Source organism: Protopterus annectens, chromosome 4.part0 (assembly GCF_019279795.1).
Source record: "Protopterus annectens isolate FY-2018-M chromosome 4.part0, PAN1.0, whole genome shotgun sequence".
NCBI lineage: Eukaryota > Metazoa > Chordata > Ceratodontiformes > Protopteridae > Protopterus > Protopterus annectens.
In genome coordinates, this window is record NC_056733.1 from 86,533,465 (window position 1) to 86,552,025 (window position 18,561).

General features: G+C 41.4%; 1 protein-coding gene across 1 annotated transcript in view; it reads left to right on the forward strand.

The window, feature by feature from the left end:
* LOC122799206 (UDP-GlcNAc:betaGal beta-1,3-N-acetylglucosaminyltransferase-like protein 1) overlaps window positions 1-18,561 on the forward strand; it is an 819,663-nt gene that overhangs the window by 667,823 nt on the left and 133,279 nt on the right. Inside the window, exon 5 of the mRNA XM_044068122.1 lies at window positions 14,057-14,131. Within this exon, the coding sequence (XP_043924057.1) occupies window positions 14,057-14,131 (75 nt within the window). The remainder of the gene's footprint in view (window positions 1-14,056; window positions 14,132-18,561) is intronic.

The following is an 18,561-nucleotide window of genomic DNA, read 5'->3' on the forward strand; positions in this document are numbered from 1 at the left end:
TTTTGTTGACCTTGTTATTCCCACTAGGCTAGTTACTTCTTCATTGGAGACCTGAGGTAGTATTTGTACTGAGTAGCAGAATTTGGTGAGGATGCTGAGTATGAACTTTTCCCGTGGATGGGGCCAAAGGGATGCTGCATGAAGAGAGTGAATATGTAGGAGAAGAGAGACCTGCTAGAGAAAATATAGATTAAGGAATTGGAAAAGTCTGACAATTTATTTTCTACAAATGTTTCACTTGCGAATGTTACAAATAAGGTGGACGTGGATTTTCCACAGTCTTGAAATTCTTGTTCTTTAAGAAGGTGGTGTAGAGTATGTTGTTTTACAGAAAATGCTGAATGAAAAAGACTTGAGTGGTGAGCTTGTTTTATTTAGGTCAGACTGATGATGGACAGAATCCAGATGCAATAAGCGCTAGTGGAGTGTTGGAAGTATTTTCAGATGCACAAGGAAAAAAATTCAGGAGATTCAGAAAGTTGCTACAAGCAGAGGTGAAAGATTTGTGCCCCCCCCCCCCCCAAAAAAAAATCTAGAGAAACTAGAAACGTAAAAGAAAAAACATATTAAGTTGCTGTTACTGGTGATACAAGGGATAGTATAATGCAACAGAGTGTGAACAGAGAGAGAAGATGACCTGTAGTAACAGTTCAGCTCTTGATCACAGGCCTCACTTGTTCTGGTAAATTCCAAACCTCAATGAAACAGGGACATGTTTATGGAAAAGTAAACTGGAGGGTGGCCGCGCTTTGGATACCACAACCTCAGGCTTCCTCCATCTGCTTTCAATTCTTGCCACTGAGAATCACAACTGTCCTTATACTTTGCAACTTCTTTTTTTAAATACTACTCTGTAGGGATGTACCTGTGAAGTTAATACAGGATGCCATCTGGTCAAATAAGACCTTGTAAACTAACATCACTAAAATTCTCACCTATCTACAGTAAGAGGCGATCTGCCTCAATCTCCACAAGAGTGTCTGTTGTGAGGCTTCCAAAACATGCCCCAAATTTCCATTCATGTGCAACTACAGTGTAGGCAGACAAGTGCATTTGTTCCTGCCTGGTCACTAGAGCTACTTACCATTTCTTTGGTAACCAGCTGTACCTTTGAGACTGGTGTCCATTTTTACTCGCTCCCAATAAGAATTGGGGTAAGAGATGTAGTGGTTATATATCCCTTGCACAGCATCCCACAAGGTCAGTACAACTCCTGCCAACAGTAATTTTATCCTCACATCCAGTGGACATTTTTCAAACTTCCTAACAAAATTACCATTTCCCCCGTTTCCCTTTATAGGTTCATAGGTAGATACTAGGCTATCGGTCCTGGGGCGTATACAAGCCCAGCCAAAAAGATACCCTGGCTTTTTCCACCCAAGAAAATTATTTTCCTGTGCCACTGTCGAGCAGAGCCACAGAGGTGATCCCCGGGGTGAATTTCCTATTTCCCATCCAATCATCAAGATTTTTCTTGAAGAGTGCTAATGAGGAGCTTTGTTTGATATAGATAGGTAGTTTATTCCAGAGTATGGGAAGTCTCTGGGACAGGAATCTATCCCTCCGGCATGTTCTGTTTATTGTGGTGACAAGGTTTAGGTCCCTAGAGCATGTAGATCGGAGGGGATTGGGATTTCTTTAAGTGGAGCATGTCCAACAGCTCTGGGTTTGACATAGCTTTGTATGTTAGGCAGAGATCACCTCTGAGTAGGCGATATGCGAGGGAGTAAAACTGGAGTTTTTTGAGACGGTCTGCGTAGGGCATCTGTTTGAGGCTGGTAATCCTCTTTGTGAGGTATTTCTGCGGCCTTTCCAGTTGTTGTAGATGTCTTGTGAGGTACATACCAAAAGGGACGTTGTACTCTATAATGGGTCTAATGAGTGATGAGTAGAGAGGAACAATGACCTCTTTTTTTCTGGATGAGAAACCTTTTGTGATGAGGTGTGCCACGTAGAAGGATTTCCTGACTACTGTGGCGATGTGATTATCAAAGGAGAGACTACTGTCCACCTGTGTCCCAAAGTCTCTTATCAAACTTTCAGTGTTAAGTATACTACCGCCTCTGTTGTAGCTCATGGGTACAGAGATTTTACCAAAGGGGATGACAATGCACTTTTTGGCATTGAGCTTGAGGCCATGGCCTTGACACCAGGCATCCGTCTCAGTTTGGCCCTTTTGTAGGATGTCCACATTGTTAGGAGTTTCGATTATGGCTCCTAGTTTGCAGTCATCTCCGATCTTCGTTAGCCAAAGACCTTCTGTGTTAGCCTGTACTTCAGAGAAGTAGAAACCAAACAGGAGTGGACCCAGGATTGAACCCTGTGGTACTCCACTTGTCACTGGTCTGAAGTCGGATTTGGAGTCTGCTACTTTCACAGTGTGGGTTCTGTCAGTGAGCCAGTTGGCAACCCATCTTGTGACATAGGGATTTATACCTAGTTTAGTGAGGTTATCTATAATTCCAGAGTGGGGGGTGGTGTCGAAAGCCTTGGCAAGATCTAAATAGGCTGTGTGAACCACCTTACCCTTGTCTACGGCTTTGGTGACTGCTTCAAAGAAGTCTATCAGGTTTAGGAGACATGATCTGCCTTTTACAAACCCGAACTGGGTGGGATCCAGAGTTTGGAGATTACCAATGTCTTTGTTTATAAGTTCCATGATGATACTTTCCATGGCTTTGCAGACCAGGCTCGTCAGGCTAATGGGGCGGTAGTTCCCAGGGTCTGTGGTGGCTCCCCCCTTGTGGAGTGGGATAACTGTTGCTGTGCGCCATTTAGCAGGCACAAAGCCTGAGGTGAGGCTATGATTGAACATGGTACTTAGGTGGGATGCCAGTTCGTTCTGTAGTTCATGTAGAACGCAGCCTGGGATGTTGTCTGGTCCCATGGATGCTGTGTTCTTGGCTTTGGAGAGTGTGTTTTTTACCTGTGCAGCCGTGATTACAGGAACTTTGCATTCTTCCGGTATAGAGATGGGCTCTTTAGGGGGTGAGAGGTGGGTAAAATTAGCACTGAACCTATCTGCCAGGATGTTGGCAGTATCAGTTGGGTCTGTATATTTAGTGCCATTGTGCTGTAACTCAGAGCAGATCTGAGTGTTGCCATTGAGATTCTTGACATAGCTATAGAATGCTTTGTGGTTGTCTTTAGAATCAGTGGTGATTTTGTTTTCGTAACTAGCTTTGGAGGATTTTATCAGGGATCGCAGCTTCTTACTGAGGCTGACCAGGGAGCGCCTCCACTTGTGGGATTTTACTCTCTTTTGCAAGAGTTTCTTCCTTCTGTTGTACAGTTTGTTTATGGCAGGGGACCACCAGATTGGCTTCCTTTTTTTGGGGGATAGCGTCTTGGTTCTGTTCGGGATAGCACGATCCATGCACTCATGTAAGTGCTTATAAAGTGCAATTGTGTAGGATTCAGTAGTCGTAACTGTGTTGTCCATCTGCATGGGTGTCATGAAGTTCAGCACTTCTGTCTTAAGAAGCATGAAGTTGGCTTTGGAGAAATGTTTTACCATGGTTTCCTTAATGGAGATGGAGGCAGGATGTGGATATTTAGGGTAATTAGCTTATGGTCGGATCGGACCAATGAGGCGTTGACTTCAGGTGTGGAACACCGGTCACACATATTGGTAATGACTAGATCTAGGATATTGTTGCCCCTGGTGGGGGTGTGGAAATGTTGATCCAGGGCATTGGAGTTTATGAATTCCAGAAAGCGTTGAGCGAAGGAGTTGGTACATGAGTAGTTTTCCCAGTTAATGGTGGGGTAGTTGAAATCGCCCATTATTAGGGTGTTTGGTTGAACCCTAATATTTTCTAGTACATCAAGAAAAGAGGAGTGGGAATCCTGGGGCATGGTGTGTGATCTGTAGCAAGCTACAGTTTGGATTGCAGTTTTGCCCAGAGTTAGTTGCACTTGGATAACCTCAACTGCATTATGCTGAGCAACTAGCCTGGAGGTGTGGATATCCTTAATGAATATGGACACATTTGGTGTTTCGGTCCAGGTTACATGGCCGAAAATTGTGGTATGAGTTATAGCCTGGTAGTGCAGGGGTGATCTCTGGAGCCTTGAACCAGGTCTCAGTCACTGCACAGATATCGATGTTCTCCATTTTAAGGAGTGCCTCGAGTGAGTGCATTTTGAGATTTAGACTTCTAGCATTGAGTAGCATCACCCTCAGTTTTTGCTTGCCTGTTCCTGTTATGGTTGTGAATTTGTCATTTGAACCTTGCCTAAAAAAGGCACTATAGGGGCGGCAAGAACCTTAGCCAGTATCCGGAATCCCAGGGGTGTCAGTTGCAGGCCATCTCTGGCAAAGCATCGTGGTCTGTCGACCATGTCATCCCAGGCAGACAGATACTAGATCCCTTTCGAATGGCACCAGAAGCTTAGCCAATTGTTGATGTTAATCATTTTGTCCTTGTACTGCGGCATCATTCTGGGCGATGGCAGAATGCTACTCAGGGCTAGGGTCATACCTGCCTGGGCTACAAGATCAGAGAGCTCTTCCATGTCTCTTTTCATGTAGTCCATTGAGGTACATCTCAGGTCGTTCACACCAACATGGACAATGACAGAGTCATATTTGTACTTGTTGTGGAGTGACCTGAGTGCGTGGGTTATGTGGTGGATCCTGGCACCCGACAGGCAGCTGACAGTAACCTTCTCCTTGTTTAGCCTGGTGAGTGGGACATCGGTGTGCCTGACTATAGAGTCGCCTATGACTAGTGTGTTGGGTATGTTGTTTTACCTTATTGGCTGTGGTTGAGTGGCACACTGAGTCTGCGGGCTATGTGTCATTTGGGTTGTGTTGGGGGGTGGAGGTTGCTTGCATTTCTGCTTTGGAAGTCTCTGTTGCTTGAGCAGATTATTATTGAGAGCCTCCGCAAATGTTTTTGTGTTTCTATGTGTGGATTTTGGTGGTGTAGATTTAGTGAGACTATGTGATGATTGTGGTGTGGTGCAAGTGTTTACCTTCTCCTCTTGACTGTCAAGTTCAGTCTTGGTTGGAGAGAGCTTTACTTCCAGTTTGGCTAGATAAGTGCATCTCTCACAGGTTGTAGTGTTGGGTGGTAGGAGGAGAGGGTTGTCTGTGTAAATGAGGCAATTTCTACATTGCCCCAAGATGCCCAGATTCATCAGATAGACAGGAGAGAACACTGGGAGCTGACCCTTGGACATGCCTGAATAAAAAAAACTATTTTCCTCTAGATAAGTGAGGAAAGTGAGTACAAGAGCTGTTTTTCTCTAAGCAAGTGAGGAAAGTAAGTACCAAAACTGTTTTCCTCTAGGTAATGAGGAAGGTTGAGTGCTGTAGTAATTAGCAGGTTATTTAGTGCTTACAAGTTCTGAACAAGTGCTGATCACAAATAAGCAAATTCAAGTGCTAAAAGTAAGAATCTGTATCTGGACTAAACTAGTTACAGGAAAGGGGGGAAACAAGTGCAAATGTGTGGGCTTTTAAATCAGAAAGTTGAGAGAGATGGGAAAACTGCCTAAACGGCCAATAACTACAATTTCTGGGCCAAAACCACTCCTTATAAGACAAATTTCTCTCTCCAACTAAAATATTTTATGATACAATACCTAGTAGACAAACAAACCATTCCCATATCCTAATGGAAAATCACTTTAAAAAGAACCCATCCACACCCAACTCCTTTCCAAAATAATTTTCTACTGTGCAATTATTTTAAATGTTACACTATATTATGCAAGACAACACTGTGTTAAGCTTGCTGTTCACAGCATGAACAATTGGAGCTCAATACTGACATGCTGTCACTCTCATAATGGGTCTTCCTAGAGGAAGGCCAACTTCCTCCTACCATCCAAAACGCAGTAGTCGACTGCCCAAACTCAAAACTATCTTGAAGGTCAGGTCACACATGAAAATAATTCAAGCCCACCACACACAACTGGTTAACAAAACAAAAACACGGTTACTCCGGTTCAAAACACAATACAATGAATGGCTGTTTGGGATAATATTTTGTTAACATATATATACTACAATAAAATCTGTTCAAGGTGGTTATTTTCTTTCCAGAGCCACCACGAGAAAAAGATGTGTATTCCTTACTATAGTTAAGTCACCATCCTCAATCTGTGCCACTCAGTGTGAACTACTCCAGACAAAACTGTCAACTATCAAACTTAACCACTTGTCATCAACGCATAATATTTTAATGCAACAATTAGAATCATACCTCTTAAACTCAGAGCAAGAAATCTGAACAAAAAGCCATAAATACTGGGTGAGCAAAGGTCCAAAATAGGAGCACTTTTTAAATACTTCTCATGCAACCTTAGAAAGTTGATACAGCAACAGGTTTTTGAATTAGCATAAATTTTCTGAAGGGGATGAAGTCTGGACATGCTGTGAAAATCTTTACAGTTGAGAGGTAAAGAATCAGTGCTCCGTCACAAATTTCGCGCATCACAAACCAAGCTCTGCATTAAACATGAATACAGGTAGTACTTACCGACAGACAGAAATAGAGGTTGAAAGTTTTGTACGGAGAAACTGTGAATATCAATAAATATCACTGTTCGTTAAATGAAAAGCAGTGTGCATATGTGGTGCTTACAATTTTTTCTTTGGTGGCCTCCGGCTCGGTAATGGCCTGCACACAGACCCCTGCCTTAGGCCCGCCGCCTTTGCCTCGCCATTTGCCCAAGAGCTCGAACTCCAAGAGTTCCTCATCGTCACTACTGAAGTCTTGCTCCCACCTACCACCACCGCTAGCTTGCTTCTTGCTCACAGGTCGGATCTTTCCATTTCCTGCTCCATCAGTCACCTTCTTACAAGGCATCACAGCACCGTTCACTCTCTCTCCTTCAATACATGCACTCACTCTCTCCCATACATCCGTACACAGTCGCTGCTGCATGTACACACACATACAAACTGCTTTCATGCACACACCGTTCATTCTCTCATACACCGCTCACTATCTCCTTCAATGCATACACTCACTCTCTCTCATATATCTGTACACAGTCACTGCTGCAACACACACACACACACACACACACACACACACACACACACACACACACACACACACACTGCTTTCATGCACTGTTCATTGTCTCATACACCGTTCACTCTCCCTCACACATACATGCACAATCTATTCCTTATTCACAGACACATACAATCTACTTTCATGCATGCATTCACAGAGACAAACTTAAACACACTTACACAAACACTTTTTTTGGAGCATGAGTGAAAACCCTAACGAATCTGTATGTGGAATAACCAAAAAGCCCTCAACTGAACCAGAAAAAGAAACTATAGTGTCTTATAGCCAAAAGAACCCAAGCTGTACAAAATCATTTCTTAGCTAGATTGATTTAAAAAAGCATGTCCTTATTTTTTGAGGTCTACAGAGTTTTGTGAGGTAATTTGAGACTTGTCTTCTGAGCTACAGGAAATAATGCAACTTCCTTTTCAAAATCGGCTTGCTATTCAGATGGAAGTACACTGAATTGCAAGCTGATTTTCTCAGAAAAATGAAATATGAACACCATGTAACTCCATGCTGAAATTTAAGCTGATAAGGTAACTGACAAAGTTCAGTTACTTTTTTCAGCTTAATTTTCAACATTGGAGTTACAATCTGACTGCAAAGTTGTGTGTGCTGGGAGAAGGCACTCGGGCGGAACAGCATGCAGTTACTATCGTCTCACAGCCCTCTCGGGTTTAACCACAGAGGCGCCATGAGACGGTAGTTTGGGTTAATGATGAAGGTGTAGCAAATGAGGGGAGAGGGGCATATAGCAAAAAAAAAACAAGCTGGTTTGCAGAGAATGTACAGAATTTGGACACTTCTGATTTGACTGTCCAATATTAAAATATTAAAAAAATGAAAGAATAGATGGAGGAAATCTCAGAAGAGAAACAAACAGTAGAAAGTATTACTACATAAGATGTTGAAATAGAAGGCTATATGACGTACTGAAGAAAGGTTACAGATGGAAGAGGTAGGTAGAAAAGAAGGAATAGTTCAAAGTGAAGTTAATAATATACAAGTAAACAGATCTGCAGTTTTAGAAAGTGAAGAGGAAGAAATGGAGACCGGAGAACAAATACAACATTGTGAAAAATTAGGAGAATTAAGAAAAGGAAAAGAAAAATAAGATCTAGAAGCAAAACATTTACAAAAAAGGAAAATTGGAATAGTGATTTTAGCATTAAATGTGATTAGCATTAGAAATGATATAAGATGTTTGGTGGGTGTTAGAATAGTGTAAAAATAAAAAATTGATGTTTTTGCTTGCTGGATATTAGATATAACAAAGAAAAAAGAAAAATATTGTGGGGGGGGGGCTAAACTGTATTGTCAGTAGGAAATAAAATGTTCTGGAACAGGAATTATTATAAAAATTGAAGAAATAAGAATTCTTGATGTAACAATTGTAGTACCAGGAGGTGTAGTGATGTGTGATTTAAGAATGAGACACAAATGTATAAGATTAATAGTGACTTATTCTATACACAAATACGATGTGTTAATGAATGTGTCAAAAGTGATGGTAGGATGTTCTAAATGAAACCTAAGGAAAGAAAAAGAACACAAGAGTTTACAATGTTAAGAGAATTAATAAAATGAGATTTAAAAATAGGAAGAATTGATAATGGACATATAAAAGGGGAATTTTGAAGACGGAAATTTATCATATAGATTATTCTAAAGACATGAAAGAAATAATAGGCAAAGTACAGATGGCAGACATTTTCAGATCAGAGGGCAGTATGGGTATGGAAAGGGAAGGTAGGGAAATACTAAAGGAGGAAAAGGGGTAACGAGAGTAACTGCAGAATTTAAACGAGGAAGAAGTGATGAGAGAGAGAGAAATATTATAGAAAGCTCATGTGACAATAAGACCGTTTTATAAAAACTGGACACGATGGTGGGTAGTATATAAATAAAAACATTTAGAAGTGGAGAGAATAATAGGAAAAATAAATAAGATGAAATATAAATAAATTTTACAGAATTATAAAAAAGAGATGGAAAAAGTAAGTAACAAAATAATGGAGATAGACCGATTGTATGAAAAGTAAAGAGAAAAAGTAAAAATGATGTTACATAGGCAAATATTCTTTTGATGCACAACCTAGAGATAGCTACATGTCACATGGCACAAATTCTTCTACAGAGAACACTTTGGGTAAAGATCTTATGGAGGTTAATTAAACCACATGCTCTGTGTCAGTGTAGTTTAGCCACTGTAATGCTAATTCCATGGATATCACGGATATTCTGAGCAGCCTTATTGGCTTTCATCTTTTTTGCCTTTTTTGAAACCCTTGTATATAGCTCTGAGTACTGCGTCCTCGACCCAGCCATCTAATTTGTTTAGTCCATCAATTTGTCCCTGGTGCCCTGACTAACTCCTCATTCCAGAACCCTCATCTGCAACTTAATACACTTACCTAAAGCCCTATACTGTCATCTGTTTGTGTTCTTATCCTTCTCCCACTCTAAAGTACTCAATGGCATGATTATTGTTGGCTAATGTCACCGTCACCTGGATCCCTAACTTGCTACAGCTTGTTAAGGACAATATCCAAAATTCTATCCTATGTTTACACCATCACTGAATACCTCACATTCCAAGACATCAGTCAACTTCTACTTCCTCCCTGCCCTGGAGCTTTGAATCTTCCACTCTGCTCCTGTCAGATTCAGGCTTCTCAGTGATTATAACCATCCTCTCCTACCCCACTCATTTATTCTCTCCCTCAGTCTGTTACCACCCTTGTTGGTGTGTCTGGGGGAGCTAATTCATTTGGATGTATCAGCTCACCAGTGTTCCCCCTTCTTCGACCTTAATCACCCCGATGCTTACCATAGGTTCTGTTCCTGCCTGCTGACTGAATGCCCCCTCCTAGCAGCGTATATTATGTCATGTACTCGCCACAGAATCCGGACCGAAATACAAAAGGTGGTGGCGTATCCATACTCATCAAGGATACCCACACCTCCAGGTTAGTGGCACAGCACGATGCTTCAGAGATCATCCACGTGCAACTAACAACGGACAAAACTGCCATTCAAATTGTAGCTTGCTACAGATCACCCACCATATCCCAGGACCCCCATTCCGCATTTCTGGAAACATAAAGGTCCTACCAGACACCTTAATATTGGGCGATTTCAGTTACCCAAACATTAACCGGGAGAACTACTCAAGTACTAACTCCCTTGCCCAACATTTCCTAGATTTTATAAACTCAAATGCCCTGGATCAACTGGTCAACACTCCCACCAGAGGTGACAACATATTGGACCAGGTCATCACCAACATGGGCGACCGGTGTTCCACACCAGAGGTCAACCCCTCGCTGGTTAGATCTGACCATAAACAAATCACTTTGGATATCCACATTCCACCCCCACCCCCGGACAAGGAAACCACCGTGAAAAACTTTTCAAAAGTAAACTTCACGTAACTTAAGACTGAGGTGGAAAGTTTCCCATGCTAAAGGATAATGGTGTCTAAGCTGAAAATCCTTTACTAATGCACTCTACGGGCACCTACAAGAATGCATGGATTGTGCTATCCCAAGCTAAACCAAGACTCACTCCTCCAAGAAAAGGAAACCAGTCTGGTGGACCCCTGCCATAGACAAGCTATCCAATAGAAGGAGGAAACTAGTACAGAAAAGAGTAAAATCCCAAGAAGGGAAGACATCCCTGATCAGTATCAGCAAAAAGCTACGATCCCTCATAAAATCATCCAAGGCGAGCTTCAAAAGAAAAATTGCCAAGGACTCCAAAGATAACCACAAGGCATTCTTTAGCTATGTCAAGAATCTTAAGTGGCAATGCTCAGATCTGCTTGGAGTTAGTGCAGAATGGCACAAAATGCACTAAACTGACCAATATCGCCAACATCCTGGCAGACAGGTTCAGTGCAAACCTCAACCCCCCTCTCACCCCCAAAAGGGCCCATAACCATACCAGAAGAATGTAGAGGCCCCGAAATCACAGACACTCAGGTTAAAACAGCCCTCTCCAAAGCCAAAAACACAGCATCAATGGGACTGGATGGTGTCCCAGGCTGCATCCTACACAAGCTCAAAGACGAACTAACCCCTCACCTAAACACACTGTTCAAACTCAGCCTCTCCACAGGCTACATACCCATAGAGTGGCGCACAGCAGCAGTTATTCTGCTCCACAAAAGTGGAGCCACAACAGACCCCGGGAACTATCGCCCTATAAGCCTGACTAGCTTGGTCTGCAAGACTATGGTGCGCATCATCATGGAACTCATTAATAGAGACATTGGGAACATCCAAACACTGGACCCCACCCAGTTCGGCTTTGTTAAGGGCAGATCATACCTCCTAAACCTGGTGGACTTCTTTGAGACAGTTACCAAGGCTATAGACGAGCGAAAGGTGGTACACACAGACTACCTAGACCTCGCAACGGCCTTCAACACCATTCCCCATTTTGGTATTATAGACAAGCTCACCAGCCTGAACATAAACCCCTACATCACAAGATGGGTTGCCAACTGGCTCACGGGGACAGTACCCACATGGTGAGAGTTGCAGGAGCTAGGTCCGACTCTAAACCGGTTACAAGTGGCATTCCCCAGGGCTCATTCCTAGGACCCCTCCTGTTCGGCATATACTTCTCAGAGGTACAAGCAAGCACAGGAGGACTATGGCTGACCAAGTTTGCAGATGACTGCAAACTAGGGGTATAATTGACTCTTTGGCTGACAAAGACATCCTCCAAAAGGGTCTCACTGAGACTGATACCTGGTGTCAAAATCATGGCCTCAAGCTAAATGCCAAAAAGTGCATAGTCATCCCCTTTGGAAAAAACAAAGTACCCACAAACTACCACATAGGTGGTAGTCCCCCAAATACAGAAAATGTAATAAGGGATCTGGGGACCCAAGTAGATAGTAATCTCTCCTTTGGTAATCACATTGCCAAAGTGGTTAGAAAATCCTTCTGTGTGGTCCACCTAATCACGAAAGGGTTTGCATCCAGATCAAAAGAGATCATTGTGCTCCTCTACTCATCACTCATCAGACCCATCATAGAGTACAACACCCCATTTAGGATGTACCTTACAAGACACCTGCAACAGCTGGAAAGACCACAGAATTACCTCACCAAGAGGATCACTGGCCTCAAACAGATGCCCTATACAGCATCACTGGCCTCAAACAGATGCCCTATACAGCTCGACTGAAGAAACTCCAGCTGTACTCGGTTGCATACCGTCTACTCAGAGTTGATCTCTGCCTGACATACAAGGCCATGTCCAACCCAGAATTGACTGATATGCTCCACCTAAAGAAAACCTTATCCCCTCGAGCCACACGCTCTAGGGATCTAAACCTCACCACAACAATAAATAGGACGTGCTGGAAGGATAGATTCCTGTCCCAGAGATTTCCCATGCTTTGGAACAAGATTCCAGTCTACATTAGGCAGAGCTCCCCGCTAACACTCTTCAAGAGAAACCTTGACAAGTGGATGGGAAACAGAAAGTTTACCCCAGGGATCACTACAGTGGTTCTGCTGGACAGAGGCACAGGGAATGAATCTAAGGGGGCGGCGAAAGCCAACACATTCTGGCTAGGCTTATAAATGCCTTCAGGCAGATAGCATAGTACCTACCTATGAACCTATGACATTCAACAGCAAGAAGAGCCCCCATCCACACTATTTGTTCCAGAGTGCAGATATTAGAAGACCAGATTCTAAAATTTGAAGAGTTAGTCATTTTAGAGGTCATCTTTATACATTAGTTGATATAATGAACACACATTTGTTATATCTTCAAGAATATCTAAGTGAAATAAGTCTACCTTCCTGACATGTATAAGCTGCCACTGTAGTCCATACTCCTATCATCAATAACTCCCTTTTGAAGATTCTGCAGAGAAAGAACTGTAAAGGAGTGCATCTAGTGTGCTATCACGGCATTCTTTGTAGTTAATAGGGCAAGTCAAAAGAAGGGTGCTTGTGAAGTTTCTCTGTTACAGTGCTATCTTGTTACAGGGATTGAAGATCTGGAGTTAAGATAGATAACTACATAACTTTTTTTTCCCTAAACCTTTTCTGGAATTGCCTAGATTTTGGCTACCTTATTTCTTACAGCCCATAGCCACAAAGTGCAGATCTGTTCAGACAGATCACCGTCTTGTAACTCATATTGTCCAGCACCAGTTTCAAGACCCTTCACACTGGCATTGTATAATGTTCAATGCAATTTCCTTAACTTCTGTGCAATTATTCTTCAGCCATGTGGAGGGGTGTCTTTTCTTTCCACTTCATAGCCATTTTTATTTTATCCCTCAGTCCTTCCGATATCAAGTATTACCAACCAGCCTATGTGGATCTATTCATTTCTCCTCTACTTGCATATGTACAAGTTTTGTTTAGTTTTACATATGTTATTAACCCATTGCACTGGTGGCTTCTTGACTTAGCCATAGTTTGTGGCATAGGCACAGGGCAGGGCTATTTTAATGAGCTAATATTAAAAAAGTACAAACCACTATGGAAGATGCAGGTACAGCTTTATTATAAAGAGATGAGTGCTTTGATATTTGAATGTATAGACAAATGTTTTAATTTACATTCATGCAAATAGACTTCTGTAGTAGCTTGTGTTGTTTTTCATATCAATTCTTGCTAATCTAATCACTTACACAGTGGCATTTTAGTTTTGTAATCCTCATTTGTACAAACCTGAATTTATAGCTGAAATAAATACTTGACAGGATTCTCTAGAAGATTTAGCAACTAGATTAAAACCTGACAGGATGTGTAAAGAAAGAGAGAGAGAGAGAACTCCACACTGTTTGTACATTGCACATTTCATGCCTTGCTTGCTTTCATGCAGTGCACATCCTGTATTTTTTATCATCTCTTCTGACTTTAACAAAAGGTTCTTATCATATGATTGATTGCTGTTAGAGATTATGGAGGGGAATCTTTACATTTAATAATGAAATTCTTGCTAAAGGTCACTGCTAACATTTTCTGTGTTTGTTTTAGGTGAAACCCAAACCAAAAGTACTAATAAAGCATTTCAGAGATGCATCTCCGCCTTTTATCATCTGTGTTAAGCTGGTGAGTGCCTTCAGGGGCTACATTTCAGAACTTAAAGTATATCTCAGTACTGCAGCACCCTCACAAACCCACAAAACATTCACATTAAAACCTTTATTTTGTGTTGATGGTACACTTCTGGGTTGTAAAATGCCTGCTCATGAAAAAACAATCATTAGAATGAGGACATTCGTATTATTATTAGTGCCTGATTCATTGCAGATTGTGGTTGTCTGGAAGATGTTTATGTTGTAGCCATACATTACTAAGTGGGGCACAGAGTAAAACAGTGCTACTTACATGTCAACCTGTGTGATTCTTATTTAGATTTCCTTTAAGAATTTTAAGGCCAGAGACATCTGCAGCTTTTCTTGTTCCCCAGCTAGCAGTGGAGTTTTTGTTTGCCTTTTTTTTTTTTTCAAACGTTGTCTTCTATGCATCATGAATCCCTCATATGTACCATAAGTGGTATGGTTTCATCTAGAGTTGTTATAGCATGGACTATTCACATTTCTCACAAACAGATTTTTAAGTTTTTGAACATTTAAGAACAGCTGCTCAACCCACCCATGGTTCCCACAGGGACTTTACTGATTCACCTAGGTGTATAACATTCCAAGGACAATTACCACCCCCTTATTCTGTAATTGGCCAGATGAAGGTGTAGAGGTGGACTTGTTCCAGACCAGCTTTCATGTGTAAGGATAAGATCGTAATATGACTCGCCAGGCATTCAGTTTGTAAAACAATATGCCTCTTTTCACTCACATTATATTGGATTCAGTGACACTGACTGGCAGTAATATTCCATTTCCCAAACCATAGCTGTTTATCCACAACTTTGTTTGCAGTGTCTGCAGCTAATAATCCTTTAAACATGGTGGCCTACATAAACTCCATTCTCAACCAACCAGTTAGGCTGGGTTCTTAGCTGTTTCATTCAGAGTTCAGCTCTGGTTGTAACCATCTTTCTTCCCCTAACCTCCAGCTACTGATATCAAGATTCTTAACAGTGCTTTGAAGAAAAACACCGTGGTTTGAAATGCAGTGTTGCAAACAGCATTTCAAAACAGCTGAGTGGTGGTTTGAGGTTTTTGTCACTTGGCTAAATTGCCTTCTGTGATGTATTTTTACCTCAGCATTGCTACATAGAGAGTAAGGGGTTGTAAGGGTCAAAACCTTCCACATAAGGGTTCAGGGGTACTACCTTTTGCTAGCAGGTTTTGATTATGATTTAGAAGCTTTCAGAAAATGCCGTTTGAAAAACATAATTTTTGTTTGAAGTCACTTCCGTGTCTTGGTATGACAAATTATATTTTAGTTGACTAACTGTAAATAGTCTAGAGGATCCTGTACATGACCAGTTATTCACATTGTCTACCCAAATGTTGCTATCAGCTTAGACGTTTCTGCACTTCATTTCATTTTTTTTTACCTGTCACGTAGCTTGTAGGCTGATCCTTCCATTCTAGTTCACCATTCCAGGACTCCACTACTTTTTTCAAAAATAACCAGTCGGCAGTCTGATTTAAATCTCCCCTATAAAGCTACCTAGCCTGCATCCATCCATCTTTTAAAGCTCGGCTTGTTGCAACAGCATTTTGATTATGCAATATTTACTTCATGTTTCTGTATTGTCTTATTTCCCCATGAAAGTATGTTCATAAGGTTTTCAGCCATTTCTCATACTATAAACTTTCATGACAATCTCTTATGCAGCCTTTCTCCAGCCAGATGTTTTTTTTATCTAAATGGCCACAACAACAGCAGTCCCGGTGGAACATTACCAGAGCTTACTGGAGTGAGAAGCAGGAGTTCAAATTTAGTTTGTTGCTTACTTCCTGAACCCTATTATAAACTGAACATGATATGAATGTGAACGTGTTAAAAATGCCGTACTAGTAGTCACTTTAGAATCTTTAATTCAATGATTGAGTGCTTTCACTCCTTAACAACTGTAACTTCATCAGAAACAGTATAACCACTGGTTTTGTTGGTCTAAAAAACCATCAACCCATACTTCATTTTAAGGAAATATCACAGTTAAAATGCATCCAGGATATCTAAAAAATTTTTATATACCAAAAATATTTTAAGAATTATTAAAAACACATAAACATGAATTAATTTAACAAAATAATTAATAAAAAAATAATAGTAAATGAAAGCATCATATTCTAGCACCTTTAATCTTCAGGACGGGCTTAATGAAAATAATGTCATTAATACCTGGGGGGGGGGGGTACATGCATTAAGCAGTAACTAGCAGTACAGTTCTCTCTGCTCTAATATAAGCTCCCAGTCATCTCCCTGGAAAAACTGGTAACTTTCTTCAGAACACTAAAGGCAAACCTCTTAAAATCTCTACTTATCAGTGAATGCCTATGCAAGGCATTGATTATGCTGGTAAATCCTGTTTTTTAAAGGTCCCCCATCTTGCCAATATAAAAATTAGGGCAAAAGGAACAAAAGGCGATGTACGCCACCCCTTTTGTACTACAATTATAACTCCCTTTAACAGAGACTTTATAGGGAAACCAGGAACAAGCAAATGGGCGCCCTGTAGTATAAATTTGCACTGCTTGCAGGGACCAAAATATTTCATGCATAAATTTCTATTAAAAGTACCAGATGTGTCCTTGTTCTTTCCAAATAGCTTTCAAGGTTTTACAGTTCTTATATATAAATTTTGGATACTTCCCTAGTTGATTGTGCAATCCAAAGGCCCCAAATACAGTTCTCCAGTGACCGTCAATAACATTTTTAGGATGAAAAATATTTCTGTTGAATTGAACTGAATGACAAAAATCTGAGATGAATTGGTTCTTTCATTTCTATTTTTGTTAGTCAAACCATTAGATGGACTCAGTAATGGACTGTAATTGGTGCATCTAGTCCCATTAATCCAGTCTTCCAGAAAGTTAAGTGGATACCCCTGGTTCTTAAAAGGTAATGAGATAAATATTGTGTACCAAGGCATTGATTTGGCATTGGAAGATTTATTCACCACTTACAACATACCACATAGGATGAGGGAATTCCTGGAGGTCAAAAAGGGTTCCAGGGAGCTTTGCAATTCCCAAAATCCATAAATAAGTGGTAGACCCCCCCCCCCCTCCTTGAGAGCAATCGTGGATTCTGTGGGTTCTAAGGTGGAACCTCTAGTGAAATTCGTGGACTTTAAACTAAAATCTTTTCCTGAGGGGAAAATTTACCTCCTCAAGGACTCCTGGCACTTTCTCCAGTCCTTTGCTAATATTGTTTTTTTTTGCCTGAAAGTTTGTTAATTACAATTGACATTAAAGATTTGATGCTGTGTTGTCCCATCTCACCCTCATTATTGCTGGTTGGGTTCGGAGCTGATCCTCGGCTCTGACTCAGCCGATTTACTAAAGCTCGAGAGCTTTTACTGGCTTGAGGCTACCCCTTATCCCAACATGCCTAGCGGCAGCTACCCAAATCTCGTTTGCCGCGTCAACATTACTTCATACTGGCTCAGGCTAAGTACTTTGTGTTTTATAGTTATTTGCAACCTTTTTGGTAATTGACTGGCTATATTGACTTATTAGAGCGTGTATTTTTCTTTATTAGTCTAATGACCCCTTTCTGTGCTCTTCGTCGTTTTCTCTTTCAGGGCTGCTTTTCCCTTACAGCCTGTTTAAGTTAGTGGGTTCTTCCCTTTCTTCACTCTTTCTCTGGGATTGCTGTTTTAGTTAGAGGCTCTCCCATTGGGGGAGTTGCCGTTTAATTTAGAGGCTCTCCCCCTTTTCCTTTTATTCCTTCCTTCTTTCTAAAAAAAAAAAAAGTTTTAAAAGTTTTTTTCTTTTGTGGTTATCAGCCTGTTTACTTCAGCTTGTTGTAGACTGTGAGTGATAGTTTTTTCTCTGTGGAAACTTTTTTCCCTGTCTCCTGCTAGTTATTCTAAACCCACCGGGTTTAAAAAATGCGACTCGTGTTGCCAGAAAATGTCCCTTACGGATGGGCACACAAGTTTATTGTTTAGGGGCTGTTCACCTGTAGGACTCTTGCTCCATCTGTCATGCTTTCAGTTCCAGAGTCGTGCATGAAAGAAAAAATAAGTTTGTCTTACGTGGCCTCCTGAAGAATCCTCAAGATTCCTCATCTCAAGGTCCTCAGCCAGCCAAAGTGTCCGAGAAACACTCCAAGCTATCAGTTCTGAGCTCGGAACAGACAAAACTTACTGAGAAGCCTTTGGCTCTGTCAGCCCCTAGCATTGCCTCAGACAAAGCTAAATCTCTGGCAGCTCCATCTGTGTCCTCGGAGCTGATCCGGATCCATAAGAGATCAAGGTCTCTCTCTTTGGAGCTGGTACGCTCTGCTCCACAATCTCCGCTGCTGCAACCTGGAGTGGGCAGTCACCGGTCCTCTTCCCACTCCTCTTGATCCTCCAGACTTTCAGATCACAATGTGGAGAGAGTGGTCAACAGCCT